The 17,984-nt window shown below is 41.8% G+C and overlaps 1 protein-coding gene and 2 pseudogenes across 1 annotated transcript in view; 1 reads left to right on the top strand and 2 right to left on the bottom strand.

Moving 5' to 3' along the window:
• ANKRD31 (ankyrin repeat domain 31) overlaps window positions 1-17,984 on the top strand; it is a 139,615-nt gene that overhangs the window by 69,901 nt on the left and 51,730 nt on the right. Inside the window, exons 13-16 of the mRNA XM_070412195.1 lie at window positions 2,391-2,535; window positions 5,195-5,247; window positions 6,190-7,696; window positions 8,198-8,338. Of these exons, the coding sequence (XP_070268296.1) occupies window positions 2,391-2,535; window positions 5,195-5,247; window positions 6,190-7,696; window positions 8,198-8,338 (1,846 nt within the window). The remainder of the gene's footprint in view (window positions 1-2,390; window positions 2,536-5,194; window positions 5,248-6,189; window positions 7,697-8,197; window positions 8,339-17,984) is intronic.
• LOC139008095 (RWD domain-containing protein 4 pseudogene) lies at window positions 731-1,300 on the bottom strand (annotated as a pseudogene).
• On the bottom strand, window positions 9,704-10,227 carry LOC139008094 (large ribosomal subunit protein uL23 pseudogene; annotated as a pseudogene).

Here is a 17,984-nt window from a genome sequence, read left to right as displayed (position 1 = left end):
GGGGTAGAGCCATAACCTCTCCATTGGCCCTGCCCTGAGTGTGACGGGGTGGCGCCCCAACCCCCTGATCCGCCCTGCTCTGTGTGTGACAGGGGGCGGTGCCCCAACTCCCCTATCGGCCCTACTCTGTGCGTGACAGGGGGGAGCTCCTCAACCCCCTGATCGGCCCTGCTCTGTGAGTGACAGGGGGGAGCTCCCCAATCCCCTGATGGGCCCTGCTCTGTGAGTGACAGGGGGCAGCACCGCAACCTCCCCATCGACCCTTCCTTGAGTGTGACAGGGGGCAATGCCCCAACCCCCCAATCGGCCCTACCCTGAGCGTGACTGAGGGTGGCATCGCAACCTCCCAATCCGCCCTGCTCTGTGCATGACAGGGGGCGGTGCCCCAACTCCCCAATCAGCCCTGCTCTGAGCCCGACCAGGGGCTGCACCTAGGGATTGGGCCTGCCCTCTGCCACCCGGGAGCAGGCCTAAGCCAGAAGGTCGTTACCTCCTGAGGGGTCCCAGACTGCGAGAAGGCACAGGCCGGGCTGAGGGAACCCCCTTCCCCCCCCCCCCCCCCGAGTGCACAAATTTTTGTGCACCGGGCCTCTAGTATATATATATAACAAAAACAAAAAAAGAAACATACAAAAATTGTTTTATAAAAGAGTAATGAGAGATTTTGAACCCAGTTTACTTTTTAAAGGATGTTCTTCCCTTGTGTCTAATTCCAAGTGCTGTTTTCACCTTAAGAGCCAGTTTTGCTTAAATGCTTCACCACATCAACTCATCCTGGAGATAGAATTTCCTGGAGGAAGTTCTCCTTTGTCATCTGTTTTATCTGCCAACTTACATTTCTGAGCTTTTGAAAGTTGTTCTCTTTTGTCTTTTTTCTTACTTGTTGGGAGTTTATTAGGAGTTTCAACTGAGGTGATATTGCTTATGGATGCTATAGAATTAACGGGATGGTGATTCTCCATGATTCTTTATTGTTCTTGGCATATTTGAACAACGTGCAGGTCATAGTGGTGCTGAGATTGACCTCCACTGCTTCCTGTAACTTGGCTAATATGCTCTGCTTTACAACTGAGGATATGGTGGTGGTAGAAAAAATCATTCATAGATATAATTGGAGGTGTTTGGGGTATGTATCTGTCCATGAAATCTCTATTAAGATCCAAAGCTTAAAAAGCTTTGGGATCACTATTTTCTCCCCATATTGAAATGAAACTGGACTTAATTCCCCAAAACTTTCATCTCCTTCATATATAGAATGTAATGTTTTCAGTTCCATCTGCTGATCCTTGTTGGCACTCATTGTGCAAGTCAGGACGACTATGAAGAGAAAGTGGGAGCAGTGGCCCCCAGGCCAGGGAGTCCCTGTTCTTTGCCCTTGGCTGCCGGAGGCACCCCTTTCACACAGCAGGTGACAGTCACATGCACCCCTGCCCTCCTCTGGCAACACGAAGCTGTTGGCTGAAGAACTATGGCTATGCTGCCTGGCATAATAAATTAATTTTAAAAGAAAAACATAGTCCCACCTTTTAAAAACTTAGACAGATATATAAGAAATAGCCCGGCCGGCGTGGCTCAGAGGTTGAGCGTCAACCTATAAACCAGGAGGTCACGGTTCTATTTCTGGTCCGGGCACAGGCCTGGGGTTGCGGGCTCAATCCCCAGTGGGGAGCGTGCAGGAGATAGCCCATCAATGATTCTTTCTCATCATTGATGCTTTTCTCTCTTCCTCTCCCTTCCTCTCTGAAGTCAATAAAAATATGTTTTTTAGAAAAGAAATAAGTATAATATAGAGTATATTGGGCACTAAGATAAAATATATACATGAAAGAAGGGAGAGCTTATTTTTCTCTAGGACAGCAGTGGAGAAGGAGGTCAGAAAGAGCTTCACAGAAGAGGTTCCTTAAGGATAGTAACAGATTAAGATTGACCAGTTAGTTTCTCCCTGACACACTGAGGAGAACAGCAGCATCACAGATATAGGTGGAAGACAACTATCTCCTGGAGCCTGTTACACTAACATTTACTGCTACAGAACCCAGTCCTCATTCTTGGTATATTCTAGCCCCATTTCAGGAGCAGCTGAAATGCAGATATTTCCCTTCCTCCCTCCCTTCTTTTTTTCTATTCTTCCCTTCTTTCTTTTTCTCCTTCCTCTCCTCTCCTCCCTCCCTTCCTCCCTAATTTTTTGTAAAAAAAGTGATATGCATATCAACAAATTATGGTTCAGTAGCAATTATATTAAATTTTTTATTGGGCAAGATATTATAGGTAAACCCAAACTTTGTATTGTTGGAAGAAATATTTGATGTTGCTTAGAGTTGTATGCTAGCACACATTTACAATAATGTACCTTTTGTACATGTTCCTTCATTTGAACAATCTTCCTCTAGGTGGCAGAGTTACTTCTTTTCAATGGAGCTGATCCATTATTTAGAAATGCCAATGGAAAGTGTGCTTTGGATGTGGCCCAAGGTATACGTATGAGGTATCTTCTTGAGAGATACGTTCCTAAACATCAAAAACATCTTACTTCAGGTAAGATTAAACTGCCTTGTTATATCTGTTCACCATGTCAGTAGAGAATTACAGAAATTTAATTTAAAATTATAGAAATTAAATTTATTTTCCTTATACATTTTGAGAAAATCCACCCAATGGTGTCCTTGCTCCATTCTTTTTAAAAAATATATATATATATAATCCTCACCCAAGGATATGTTTTTCATTGATTCTCGAGAGAGAGGAAGGAAGAGAGAGAAAAACATCGACGTGAGAGAGATACATGGATTGTTTGCCTTCTGGTACTCCCTGACCTGGGATTGAACCTGCAACCTGGGTATGTGCCCTGACTGGGAATTGAGCCCACGATCCTTTGGTGCACAAGATGATGCTCCAACCAACTGAGCCACACCACCTGAGGCCTGGCTCCATTCCTTTGATAAACTCACTTGTTTGCTAATGCATATAAATGAAGGACTCTAAAAAGACAAAGAATGATAATAGCAAATGTACTTTTCCCAAGATTGTACATTACAGACAGTTAAGAAAACTTCTATAAAATTCTGACACTCTCCATAATCCTTTGGCTAAATAGCATGATGTGATGTAAATTATATTTGGCTGTATCTTTATCAATGAATATAGCCAACATTGTTTATTTCCATTCCCTAAGAATCTTTTCTTATGACTATACTTTTGCCCTCTCATCCATTACACTTTTAAATTAAACTACAAAAAAAATGGTTCTGCAGTTGTCAATAACAAGATTATATATATGGCATATTCTTTTTTTTCCCTTAAGATATTCTGAATTTATTAGATTACTAAATACATACTTCTTTTTAAAATTTATTTAAAAAAAAAATCTTTATTGTTGAAAGTATTACATAGGCCCTCTTTCCCCCCCCCCAGTAACCTCTTCCAGTCCTTTCCCATTCTCCCCCCTCCCCCCAGGCCCTCACCACCCCATTGTCTGTGTCCACTGGTTATACATATATGCATACAAGTTCATTGGCTATTCTCTTCCCACCCACCCTCCCCTGCCTTCCCTCTGAGGTTCAACAGTATATGGCATATTCTTGATGTTCTCCTTAATACATCTGTCATATAATTTATTTATTTTTGTAAGAAAAATATATTCCAGGAGCCACCTAATAGGCACAGTTTCTAAGAGAATCTGGAAACAAGAAGGGGCTTTAATTTCCTCTCTCTTTTAAGACTCTATATGTAGCCCTAACTGGTTTGGCTCAGTAAATAGGGCGTCGGCCTGCGGACTGAAGGGTCCCAGGTTCGATTCCGGTCAAGGGCATGTACCTTGGTTGCGGCCACATACCCAGTGGGGAGTGTGCAGGAGGCAGCTGATCGATATTTCTAACTCTCTATCCCTTTCCCTTCCTCTCTGCAAAAAATCAATAAAATAAAAAAAAGTTCTCATGGATCCAGAACAGAAATAAATGAAGGTATTTGTTTTTTTAAAAAGACTCTATATGTAAAAACAAACAAATAAACAAACAAAAACTGGATTTTCCTGCCCTGGTTGTCAGCTGGTGCCTTCAGTTACTTGCCAATTGAGCTTTTCCAGGGCTGCTGATGACCTAAAAGCTGGCTCAGAGAAAGTACTATACTCCAGGAGAGAATGCACCCAAGACAAAAGCCATAGGCTTTTTACAACCTAATCTTGGAATTGGTATAGAATAACTTCTGCTATATTTACTTGTTAGAAGTGAGTCTCTTAAGTCTGGCTCACACTCAGGGGGAACAAAATTAAGCTCCACCTCTTGAATGGAAGGGTATCAAAAATTTTATGAACATGTTTTTAAAACTACCACATTTCAATCCCTCTTACCCTACTGTACTAATATTTATCCTTTTCTCCTGGTACTTAACACCATCTTACACATTGGCCAATTGCTTATTTTTTCTTTTTGGTCTTCCCCCATTAGAATCTAAGCTCCATGAAGGAAAGGATGTTTATTTTGTCTAGTAATGAATACTAAAGTGCCATATACATAGTAGGCATTCAGTAAATTTTTGTTGAATAATTAGTATCAGTCCTTTGAAAAAAACACAAAACAAATTCTTTCCACTCAAAAGATAATATGTGTATAATTTTCTCAAGAGCTAATGGTTGAATGTCATTGACTAAGGACTAAGATCTGGATCAAAGTACTCTATTTTTATAGTAAAGAAATAACTTCATTGATAAAAGCCACCTAGGGGCAATTAATAAGTTCTTTAGAGCAAAAGACTTCTTTCTGGTAGCCTAATCTCACTGGAAAACAAGAGAAACAGACTGAACTTTATTAAGCAAACATATCAGGAAATGGTAATTCAATTAATTATGAAATAATTTTTTGCTTTATAAGAGTAGGTTTTACACAGTTAAATATCTAGATATATCTTTGGAGAATATAAAAATACTGAGTTTAGTGTCTGTCTTTAGTTAATTTTTAAGGTCAATTTTGCTTTACCCACAGAAATTTTCTCAGCTCTCTCTCAAGATAGCTTTTGGTTTCTGATACATATGGAAATTATAGTAATATTATGTAAGATTATGCCAATCTTAATAGAAAATGTTTGCATAATTTTCCTTAATCTACCTAGTTTTCTCATAGCAAGGGACTTGTGTGTTTTAGGAGTCCTGAGTCTGGCCACTGGAGGCTGTTTTCTTTGATTTTCCTCTTTTTGTTTACAGCTCAAAAGGATAGCACTGATCCATTAGATGTAGAGGATGCACCCCAGCCAAAGGTATATCTCTGTTTAGCAAAAGACCATTTGTTTAGAATGCATCATCAAAGAGGAAAGAAAAGTTACTGAAGCATGCATCAGGAACAGTGACTTCACCTTTGCTTTTAAGATACTTTGGAATAATTATATGAGAATCAGGGGGTTCTAGGCTGTTAATTTGGGAAGCAGTAAATGTAGCATATCTGGGCACACTAATGTATTGGTAGACATTTCCTTTTACCTCCTCTTCATGGAGTCATTAGGGTTATCAACCATGTCAAATTTCCTCTGGCCTAAACACAGTACAAGAGTCAAAGGCGTCAATCCATCCCTTTGAACTTTACATGGTGGGCAGTTACTCTTCATCTGGTGCTTGGGTTGTGATGAGTGACAGGAAGCAGGAAGCATTGTTCCTGTTTTAATCTTAGCAGCCCACAATAATCTTTCCATGCAGACCAGTTTGGGAGCATATATGTCTTCTTGTTTTTAAAATCCTTCTGCTGCTGCCCTACCTACGGTCTCTCAGATACCAGAGGAAGAAACTCTCTTAATTCTAGCTCTATCTGTATAATAATTGGGAAAGAAGAGTGTTTCTAAAAAATTCTTAAGTTTCCTTTACAAGGAAACTTTTATCTGATTTATTTCGAGAGCCTATAAATATTAAGTAGATTAAGATTTTTAAATTATATTTAGTAAGATTGGTAGTGCTAAAATATTGGCAAAAATTGAAATGTACAGCAGAAAATAAAGATTAGTATACACACTGAGTCTATTATATTTGCCTTTCTTCCATTAGTCTACTTTTTCTGAAGAATGAGGTTTTATATATCTCAGCAGGCCCTGTGATTAGATCAAATTATAAAATTGAATGGAATAATAGTTTAATTTATGAACAATCCAGAATGAATCGAGTATAGAACTACAGCTGAAAATTAAAGCTAACTATATATTTTGTTTCTATAGAAACCAAAATTCAGTTCTAAAAATTGCATTGGGTTTGTTTGTGATGAAAATTCCAACAGACAGAAGCCAGAACATATAAAAGTTGATAAAGGAAGCAAAAAAGGTTTATTTATAAAGAAAGAAGATGTAAATGAACATTACCCAAGAAATTCCAAAAGCACGAAATTTGGCAACTTCAAGCATAAGCAATCAACTGTTAACCAAATATACTCTACAGGACTCAGAAAAAACAATCTCTATAATGTCAAGGATTCCAGCACAAATGCGTCTAAACATAAAGGAAGAAGAAATGAACAATGTAAAAGGACTCAGGTGCATAAGGCAATCCAAGAAAGAAACTCAAGAAAGACCGTAGCTGTGTCTTCTTCCAGAAGAAGTAGATTGGTTACTGATCAGCAGCATATTCTCCAAACCCTTTATGACCTTCCAGAAGAGTCATGTAAACCTTTTAGCCCAGCTCTGTCAAGCCTGGAAAATGGATTAAGTAACAATATTGACACTCATTCAGTTCCCAAAGAGACACATACCCAGAGCCTGGATTTATTAGAAAGTCAAGAAATAAAATCCTTGGAATTAGAATCCAGTGACCAAGCTAAAGCTGTTACTTTCTCAGGACTTTTTGTACATAAAGAAATCGAATTACCCATTGTTACTACAGATCAGCAGGCTCAAACTCAACAAGAACAACAGCACATTAGTCCTTATAAATCTCAAGAAAACAATAACTCAGATGAAAAAAAAGAGGACCTTAATAAGTGGGAAAATTTTAATAATGATATTCATGTTGAATGCTGTACCTCTGAAGAGACCGTAACGTCTAAAAAGATGATATGTTCTACAAGTTGCAAAAACCACTATAATGATAAAGAGACTATAACAAATAGAGAAGTAATGGATTTTGAACAGTCTTTACCTTCTAAAGACCATTTTTCACAGGACAATAAGTTAAAAGCAGGTGGCCTAAGCATACTTCCACAACAGGAGGCTGTTAATTTTTCTAATTCAGATAATACAGCCATTTCTGAACCACACGTTGCAAATTATGAACAATACATATATGGAACTTCTTTTGTTCACTCACAAGACAGTCCTGAGCATACTTCCTTGGCTTGTACAAGAACAATTTCAACACATGACGTTTTGCAGTTGACTAATGTGGAGCAATTCCAAAGGCCTCAGGATTGCAGTAGCCCCAGCGTACCAACTTCTTCAATGAATCAAACAAATACACATATTGTGGAAAAGGTGAATAAGAAAGAAGGCACTAAAAGGAATTACACTGACAAAGGCCAAAAACCAAATTTTTCAAATGGGCCTTTATCCACAGTTGTTCATTCTCAAGTAATAGAAACAACTAACGTTGAAAAAAGGAGACAAGACCTTGCAGAGAGTGAAATCATACATAATAGAGATTTTCATTCCATTGACAATATGAATAAAGAATTGACCAACATCTCACAAGTTAGTCAAAGAGAAGAGAAGGAAATTTCTCATAAACCAGGTATTAGTAGTATTGCTAGATTTGTACACATTTCCTATAGATTTACTTATTTTATAGAAGTTTCCAACTGAATTTCACTCAACCTATGCCCAAACTGACAAGAATGAGGACATGAGGGCTATAATTTGGGGGATGCTGCTAATTATTTAAGTAATCGTGTTTACTTTAAAAGTTCAACCATTATTATCAAAGATTGTTGCTAAATTGATATTGACAGAAGTAACAGTATTTATATCAATTGTTATATTCATTTTTAGTATATATAGACTTATCTTAGTATCAATAAACTTAACATTTTTACAGCAGGAAATTGTTAGCTCCAGTGATTTCAACAATTCACTGTATTCCCATCAGAATTGCATTTAGCAAACTAATTTACATTAGTTATATAAAACCATTTCTAAATTCTTCCAGCTAGGAATAGAAACTTGGAATAGTTATATGACTAGTCATTTAACCAGTAAGGAGAATTGCCACACTGATACTGCAAAAATGTTTGTTTTTCAGATGAGGAATTAACTAATAATATCAATGGAGATGAAAGCACTGTAAGAAATTGTGAGGAGAAAAAAGATAGAACAGATACAGAGATTCACATACCTGTTAACATCCAAGAACAAAATTTATCAAAAGCTACCTGCAGCCAAGGTTTGTATTCCTTTACTTGTATAAGTAAATGTTTACCTGGCCAGGCCCAGGAATCCACTGTATTTCAGAACAGTTCTAAACTTTCAGATTTACTTGTTTATTTTTTTGTCATTCACTATATTATAAGATTATTTCAAAGATATTTTAGATGGTTTTACTGTAAAGCAACACTTGAGAATTTATTAGTCTTCAGATATATTCTTATGATACTTCTGCCTCTGACTTCTAATTTGTTATTTTAGAGGAGATAAACAGCAAGAATATTGAGTGTGGACATTGTGGGTGAACTGTGTCTCATCTCTGATACTTCCACTGAGCCCTTTTAACATAACAAACATTAAAAAAGCATAGCCACTAGTTTTTTGGTGTCATATGAATGAACTGTATGTATTTGGAAGTATGGACAAGCTAACTATCCTTTGATAGTTCTTGGAGTTAGTTCTGTGATGAACAATGGGCTGGACCACTTCGAATTGAATACTAAGCGTTAAAAAGTTGATTTATTTTCTGTTTAGTATACTAGTGGTAGGATGAACACTGGATTAGGCATTTTCTGTAAACCTTCTCCCATTGTCCTGTCTCATGTAAACTGAAGCCCTTCTTATATATTCCTCCTGTAGTGAGTTAAATGGTGGCTCTGCAAAATTTGTCCATGCCCTAAGCCCTGGAATCTGTGCTATTACCTATCTATATTATAAAAGCCTAAATGACCGTTTGACCGGTAGCTATGATGCACACTGACCACCAGGGGGCAGACGCTCAACACACAGGCATGGAAACATGGAACAGACTGATGAATCTCAGTGGGAAGGGGGGAGGAGGGAGGGCAGGAAGAGATTAACCAAAGATCTTATATGCATACTAGAGGCCCGGTGCATGGATTTGTACCTCTTGTAATCTGGGACCCTTGGGAGATGTCAGACTGCTGGTTTCGGCCCAGTCCCCGCAGGCCAAGGCTGAGGGACCCCACCAGTGCACGCATCTGTGCACCAGGCCTCTAGTGTTATATAAAAGAGTGAATATTTAGAAAAAAACTTTGCAGATGTAATTAAGATCTTAAGATGAGGAGATCATCCTGGATTATTTGGTGGGTCCTGGATCTAATTACTACTGTGTCTTCATAAAAGAAAAACAGAAGGAGATTTGAGGCACACAGGAGAGAAGACAATGTGAAGATGGAGGTAGTGGAGCGATGTAGCCAAATCCAAGGAAGCCAAGAAATGCTGATTCTTTCTTAGAGAGTGTAGCCCTGCTGACACCTAGGTTTTAGACTTCTGATCTCCAGAACTTTGAAATAATACATTTCTTTTGTGTTTCATCTCTGGTGTTTTTTTTGTTTGTTTGGTTTTTTTGTGTGTGTTTTTTTTTCAGTGTAAAATTTTTATATTTAGAATTAGGCAGCTGGACTCAGTTTAGATGATTCCAATTTTGTTGGCAATATCCAAAGCATCATAGTCAGGAGCCAGTCGAACATATGCCTTCTTCTTGCCGTCAGGCCTGATCAGGGTGTTGACCTTGGCCACATCAATGTCATAGAGCTTCTTCACAGCCTGTTTGATCTGGTGCTTGTTGGCCTTGACATCCACAATGAACACTAGTGTATTACTGTCTTCTATCTTCTTCATGGCTGACTCGGTAGTCAGGGGGAATTTGATGATGGCATAGTGGTCAAGCTTGTTTCTCCTGGGTGCGCTCTTCCGAGGGTATTTAGGCTGCCTCCGGAGCCTTAGTGTCTTTGGCTGTCGGAAAGTGGGTGACGTGCGGATTTTCTTTTTCTTGTGGCTGTGGACGCCTTTCAACACTGCTTTCTTTGCCTTCAAAGTCTTTGCTTTGGCTTCGGCTTTGGGAGGGGCAGGGGCTTCCTTCTTAGCTTTCGGCACAATCTTCATAAAAAGCTGTTTGTTTTGTTTTTTAACACAGTGCCTGAGTAAGTATCTTTAAACTAATAAATTGAACTGCCCAAGAGGAGATAATTCCAAATACATCTGGCAATTCCCTAACACAAAGGCCAGCTTACTTCTCGATCACCAAGGGTGAATTCAACCAAGCCCTGAGCTCTGCTATACTCCCATTACCCTTCACAGATTTCCAGTCAGCATTTTCGTTTCTCTCACTTAAATAAGAACAGATACCCAAAAATCAACAAGTGTTTGTAGAAAACCCCAATACTCCAATATAAAAGAGACATCAAAGTGATCTAAACATACTAAAGGAACCCAGAAGAAACAGAAATAATTCAAGAATCAGGATATATTAAACTTGCTTATAAAGGCATAGAAACAAAGGAATGAAGAACAATACCGAGAGCCCTTAGATATTAAAAATATAATAGCAGGATTTTTAAGTATATATATATGTGGATATAGCAGAGTTGGGAGGTAAAGCTTTCCAAGTCTCCTATAAAAAATAAAAATAGAAAAAATAAAGAGAATAAAATTAGATCACTCTAGGATATCCAGAGAGAACAGTGAAAATAGAAAAGAAATCAAAGAAATAAGATAAGAAATAAAGCACAGAAGTTTCCATATTGAAAGGGCCCACAAAGTGTCCAGTACCATAAGCAAGACATCTCACTGTGAAATTTCCGAACAAAAATGAGAAGATCCAAAAATCTAGAGAGGAAAGACAGGTCACATAAAAAGGTAGATAGCTGAGTATTTCATTTTCTTTTTTTTTGTTCTCATCCGAGGATATGTTTTTTATTGATTCTAGAGAGAAAGGAAGGGCAGATGAAAGAGAGAGAAACATTGGTATGAAAGAGAAACATTGATCAGTTGTTCTCTGTACACACTCCGACTGGGAATTGAACCTCTAACCTGAATATGTGCCCTGACTGGGAATCGAAGCTGAGATCCTTCGGTGCACGTGACGATGCTCTAAACCACTGAGCCACACGGGCCAGGACCAGCTGAGTATTTCTTTTTCTTTTTTTTTTCTATTGTGGTTGTTCTTTCATTTTTTATTTTTTTAAGTTAATAAATCTTTATTCAGATTATTACAGATGTTCCTCTTTTTTCCGCATATCTCCCCTCCACCTGGTTCCCATCCCACCCCATGCTCTTACCCCCTGCCACTGTCCTCATCCATAGGTGTATGATTTTTGTCCAGTCTCTTCCCGCACCCCCCACACCCCTTTCCCCCCAAGAATAGTCAGTCCACTCCCTTTCTATGCCCCTGCTTCTATTATATTCACCAGTTTATTCTGACTTATTTTTTAGGTTCACTTGTTGATAGGTATTTATTTGTTGTCACTTTGTTGTTCATAATTTTTATCTTTACCTTTTTCTTCTTCTTCCTCTTCTTAAAGAATATCCTTTAGCATTTCATATATTCCTGGTTTGATGGTGATGATCTCCTTAAGCTTTTTCTTGTCTGTGAAGCTCTTTATCTGACCTTCAATTCTACATGATAGCTTTGCTGGGTAGAGTAATCTTGGTTGTAGGTTCTTGCTATTCATCACTTTGAATATTTCTTGCCACTCCCTTCTGGCCTGCATGGTTTCTGTTGAGAAATCAGCTGACAGTCATATGGGTACTCCCTTGTAGGTAACTAACTGTTTTTCTCTTGCTGCTTTTAAGATTCTCTCTTTGTCCTTAGCTCTTGGCATTTTAATTATGATGTGTCTTGGTGTGGTCCTCTTTGGATTCCTTTTGTTTGGGGTTCTCTGTGCTTCCTGGACTTGTAAGTCTATTTCTTTCATCAGGTAGGGGAAGTTTCCTGTCATGATTTCTTCTAATATGCTTTCAGTATCTTGCTCTCTCTCTTCTTCTGGCACCCCGATAATTCAGATGTTGGTATGTTTGAAGTTGTCCCAGAGGCTCCTTACACTATCTTCATATTTTTGGATTCTTTTTTCGTTTTGCTTTTCGGGATGGGTGTTTTTATCTTCTTCATATTTCAAATCTTTGACTTGATTCTTGGGATCCTCTAGTCTGCTGTTGGATCTCTGTATTTTATTTTTAATGTCAGTCAGTGTATGTTTAATTTCTGACTGGTCCTTTTCCATTTTTTGGCATTCTCATTAAGATCCTTGAAGGTCTCACTAAGTTCCTCGGAGGTCTCACTAAGTTTCTCGGAGGTTTGTAGAAGATTCTCAAGTAACCTTATAACTGTGGTTTTGAACTCTATGTCCTTCATTAGTTTGCTTTCCTCCATTTCTTTCATTTGTGACATGTTTCTTTGTCTCCACATTTTTGGCTGACTGTGAGGACCCGTTGTGTCTATAGTGGAAGAACTGCTGTGCTGGAGACACCCTTATGGAGCAGGACTTGCTTCAGTGGGGTTTTGGTGCTCACTGAGTCTGCTTTTTGAGTGTGTCCCTTATGGATGTGAGGAGTTGAAATCTGGTATCTGACCAGGGGTACCCTGGCTCCTGGATCTCCAAGTCAACCACTGTGTGGGTCCATCCAGCAGGAGCTACAGCGATATCAACAGATTTCTCCTCTTTGTTTGGAATTTGGAAGTTTTGGAGCTCTCTGACCCAGCTGCAGTTTGTTGGGTTAGGCTGCAAAAGCGCAGGTGGTTCCTTTGCGCCACTGGCACAGCTTGGGTGGGGATGTAAATTGAGTGGGGCGGGGTCTCAGAGAATCACCAGGGCGGAGCAAACAGCAATGGTTGTCGCCAGTGTCTCCGCAACTCCTCGAGTCTCCGCGACTCCGACTCTGCGTCTCTGCGTCCTCGAGTGCCGCGCCCCCACAGCAACAGTGATCCCTGCGAGCAGCTCTGTGAGAAAGCCACCCTCACTTTCCGACCCACTGCAAGACAGTCCAGTTTCTCCCTGTAGGAGTCTGGGACCTCAGAATCTCACCTTAAACGAGCTCAGTGCATTCGAGAGCTTGTATCCCCTTCTGATTGAAAAAAACCACGCATCCAGTTGCAGCCTGCCTTCGTACCTCTGTTCTTGGTGCCTTTGCACCTCCTACTCAGTCTCAGTGCGCTTCTTTCTTTCCTTCTAGTTGTAGAACTTCCACTCGGCCAGCTTTCCCATGGTTCTGGATGATAGCTGTTTTGTCTTATAGTTGTAGTAGTTTCAGTGTTGTTGTGGGAGGCAGCACACACAGGTTTATACCTTAAGCCTCCATCTTGGTTCTTCCTAAGTATTTCTTAATGACATTATATTTTATTAATAAACTAGAGGCTCAGTGCACAAAATTCATGCACGGGTGGGGGTCCCTCAACCCAGCCTTCACCCTCTCCAATCCGGGACCCCTCGGGGGATGTCCGACTGCCAGTTTAGGCCCAATCTCTGCACATCCCCCTCACAATCCGGGACCGCTGGCTCCTAACTGCCTCTGCCTGCTGGCCTAATGCCCCTAACTGCTCTCCTGCCGGCCTAATCGCTCCTAACTGTCCATCCCTGCCGGCCTCATCACCCCTAACCATCTCTGCCTTGGCCCCCGCCACTGGCTTTGTCCAGAAGGATGTCTGAAAGATGTCCAGTCTAATTAGCATATTACCCTATGATTAGTATAGACAACTAATACTCAATGCTTTAATTAAATATAAAGCTGTTAAGAAATACTCAGCTTTAACTACAGTGTACTTTATAAAGAATTTTAGTGTAAGTCCCCTTTGTTTCCTTTCCATTTTCTCCCAGATTTTGTTATTTTCAAATTTCTTTTTTTAAAAATATATTTTATTGATTTTTTACAGAGTGGAAGGGAGAGGGACAGAAGTTAGAAACATCATGAGAAAGAAACATCGATCAGCCACCCCCTCCACACCCCCCACTGGGGATGTGCCAGCAACCAAGGCACATGCCCCTGACGGGAATCGAACCTGGGACCTTTCAGTCCGCAGGCCAATGCTCCATCCACTGAGCCAAACTGGTTACGGCTATTTTCAAATTTCAGTTAAATGCTGGGGAAATTTACGATGACAGTAACATTGGGCAATTTTTGAGTTTTTGCACCAAAATGTTTATCACATGCCTACCTTCTTTGCTATGAACATACTAGGAACAATGTGAGATTTATATTATTCACAGTAACAGTTACTGAGAGAGATTTTTTCCATTCAAACTTGTAAACTACATTTTAAAAAATATACATATAACACATGAAATATATGAAATAAGTCTTTTTCTTCCAATAAAAAATTTCCGAGTGCAAATTTCTAAAGAAATTTAGAAATTTTACCTGGATGTCAATGGAAGATGAACATGAAACTACTAATCTTCCATGTGACTCTCATAGCCAAAGGATCCATCCATTAGAGACTTTTTTTTCTCTTGCTCTGAAATTTATGTCTGGTTGCTGACATTTAGGAAACAGGACTGGGTAAGGATCTGATGATTTAATGCGGTGCTTTTCAAACCTTACATTGCATCAGAGTCACCTGGAAAGCCATTAAAGCATTGCTGGGGTCTACCATCAGGAATTCTAATTCAGTAGGTGTGTTAGTTATATATTAGTGCATGAAAAGTGATCACAAATTATTTTAAAACAACACACCTTTATTATCTTATAGTTTCTGTAGGTCAGGAAATAGGGCATGGCTTAGCCAGGTCTTTTGCTCAGGATCTTTCCTGGGCTGCAATTAAGGTGTTGGCCAGGACTGGGGTCTCATCTGAAGGCTCAACTAGGGAAGAATCCACTTTTAAGCCCATGTGATTGTTGGCAGAATTCAGTTCCTTTAGGGTTGTGCCCATCCTGTTTCTTGTTTCATGGGCTCTTTCAAGGTGGCCACTTGTTTCATTAAAACATACAAGCTGAAGGTGGTAGAGGAAGTCAACTAGCAAGACAGAATATGTTATAATCTTTTATAACCTAACTAGAGGCCTGGTGCACAAATTCGTGCACAGGTGAGGTCCCTTGACCTGTCCAGTGATTGGGCCGATCAGGGCCGTCTCATGGGAAGTTGGCCGGCTGGGGGGAGGGACCATGGGAGGGACCACTGGAGGTTGGCTGTGGGAGCCCACTGACCACCGGGGGACAGCTCCCGCATTGAGTGTCTGCCCCCTTGTGGTCATTGCGTGTCATAGCTACCAGCCAGTTATCCAGTCATAACGGTCGCTTAGGCTTTTATATATATAGACTAGAAACCCAGCGCGCGAAATTGCATGGCCCCAGCCACCTGTGTGCACCTCTCTGTACTCGCAGCCCCGCCTGCCTGCACTTGCCCCGCCACACTTGCAGCCCCGCCCACCCATGCGCATCTCGCAGCGCACTGATCGTTATGGCGTTACGACCACGGGATTTATATATATACTAGAGGCCCGGTGCACAAAAATTTGTGCACTCGGGGGGGAGGGGGGAGTCCCTCAGCCCGGCCTGTGCCCTCTCGAAGTCTGGGACCCCTCGGGAGATAACGACCTGCTGGCTTAGGCCTGCTTCCAGGTGGCAGAAGGCAGGCCCAATCCCTAGGTGCAGCCCCTGGTCAGGCTCAGAGCAGGGCCGATTGGGGAGTTGGGGCGCCGCCCTGTCATGCACAGAGCAGGGCGGATCGGGAGGTTGCGATGCCACCCTCAGTCATGCTCAGGGTAGGGCCAATTGGGGGGTTGGGGCACCGCCCCCTGTCACACTCAAGGCAGGGTCGATGGGGAGGTTGCGGTGTCACCCCCTGTCACGCACAGAGCAGGGCCGATCAGGGGGTTGGGGCGCTGCCCCCTGTCACGCACAGAGCAGGGCCCATCAGGGGTGTTGGGGCTCCGTACCCTGTCACGAACAGAGCAGGGCCGATCAGGGGGTTGAGGAACTCCCCCCTGTCACTCACAGAGTAGGGCCGATAGGGGAGTTGGGGCACCGCCCCCTGTCACACACAGAGCAGGGCGGATAAGGGGGTTGGGGCACTGCACCCTGTCACACTCAGGGCAGGGCCAATGGGGAGGTTATGGCTCTACCCCGTCACACACAGAGCAAGGCCCATGGAGGGGGGTTGGGGCGCCACCCTCTTATCACCCACAGAGCAGGGCCGATCAGGGGGGTTGGTGCGCTGCACCCTGTCAAACACAGAGCTGCAGGGCAATCAGGGGGTTGGGGAGCTCCCCCCTATCAGGCACAGAGCAGGGCAGATAAGGAGGTTGTGGCCCCGCCCCCTGTCACACACAGAGCCGCAGGGCGATCAGGGGGTTTGGGCGCTGCCCCCTGTCATGCTGATCCTGGTGCCGGGAGCCTCGCTGCTCTGCTGATCCCGGTGCTGGGAGGCATATTACCCTTTTACTATATAGGATAGAGGCCTGGTGCCCGGGTGGGGGCCGGCTGGTTTGCCCTGAAGGGTGTCCTGGATCAGGGTGGGGGTCCCCACTGGGGTGCCTGGCCAGTCTGGGTGAGGGGCTGAGGGCTGTTTTCCGGAAGCGAGTGACTGAAGCTTCCAACCGCTCCTTGTTTTCTTTTTTTTTTATTTTATTCTGGGCCAGCTTTAGCTCTGAGGCCTCGCTGCTGAAAACATCGATACAAAGTTTCGGTCCGCTGGCTTTCAGTCCGGCTGGTTTCTAGTGTTTTGTTTAGGTTCTTATTTGCAACATAGTACATAGTTGCTTAGAGTTGCAGCTGAGAGGCCGGCAAGTGAGGCAGGGAACGTTGGAGTCCGCAGCAAGCAAGCCTCATGCTCACTTCAGTGCCTGGCTGCCGGCCGCCACCTTGGCTGACAGTTAATTTGCATATACTCACTGATTAGCCAATGAAAAGGGTAGCGGTTGTACGCTAATTACCATGTTTCTCTTTTATTAGTGTAGATATAGATAAGGAAATTAAGTACCCTTAATGTTAAGTTATTCTATTGATTAGAAGCAAGTTTCTCAAGGAGGGGTTGTTAGAAGACTATAAATATGAGGAAGTAAGGATCATTAGGAGCCATCTTAAAGTCTGCCCTCCAGAATAGGCTTAGGATGGCTGAAGAATTTGCATTTCTAACACATTTCCCAAGTGAAACTGATACTGTTGATCTGGGATTCCACTTTGAGTACTACTGTTTAATCAGCCCAACTCTCTGCTTTGCCTTGTGTCTTAGTCTGAAGCTTCTTTGATGTAGTTTCTATAGAAAGTGAACCTCCAGATGGGGGCCTGGGCTAAGAGGAATGGTTGCCAGGCACTTTGGGGTTGGGAAAGGCAACTTGGAGTCTTAACTTTTCTATATACATACTTTTACAGTCAGTGTTGCTTTTCCAGCCCTGTTCTATACGTACTGCCTTTCATGGTACCTGATGCCCCCAAGTGCTGAGTGCCTGGTTCAGATTGGCTCCCTTCCTCTGCAAATTCCTTTCGCAGGCACTTGGGTTGGAGCATTTTCCACTCTGCCATGTCAGTCAACTCTTCTCCATCAGTGACTTTCCAGTTCCCCTAAATTTGTCGAAGTCTTCTATTTATTGTTTCCTCTTTTATTGTTCTTGTATGACATTTTTCAAAATATCTTTTACTATCATTTTTGCATGGTTTGGGGAGAAATGTGGTTAGTTTGCCATTTTTTTTCCTTTTTTTCTTTTTAAATATATATTGATTTTTTACAGAGAGGAAGGGAGAAGGATAGAGAGTTAGAAACATCGACGAGAGAGAAACATCGATTCAGCTGCCTCTTGCACGCTCCCTACTGGGGATGTGCCCGCAACCCAGGTACATGCCCTTGACCGAATCGAACCCGGGACCCTCCAGTCCGCAGGCCGATGCTCTATCCGCTGAGCCAAACCAGCCAGGGCTAGTTTGCCATTTTT

The sequence above is a fragment of the Myotis yumanensis genome, unplaced genomic scaffold (genome assembly GCF_028538775.1).
Source record: "Myotis yumanensis isolate MYYU_CA2020_CCGP unplaced genomic scaffold, mMyoYum1.0.hap1 SCAF_4, whole genome shotgun sequence".
Taxonomy (NCBI): domain Eukaryota; kingdom Metazoa; phylum Chordata; class Mammalia; order Chiroptera; family Vespertilionidae; genus Myotis; species Myotis yumanensis.
This window is presented reverse-complemented; position numbering and strand designations above follow the sequence as displayed.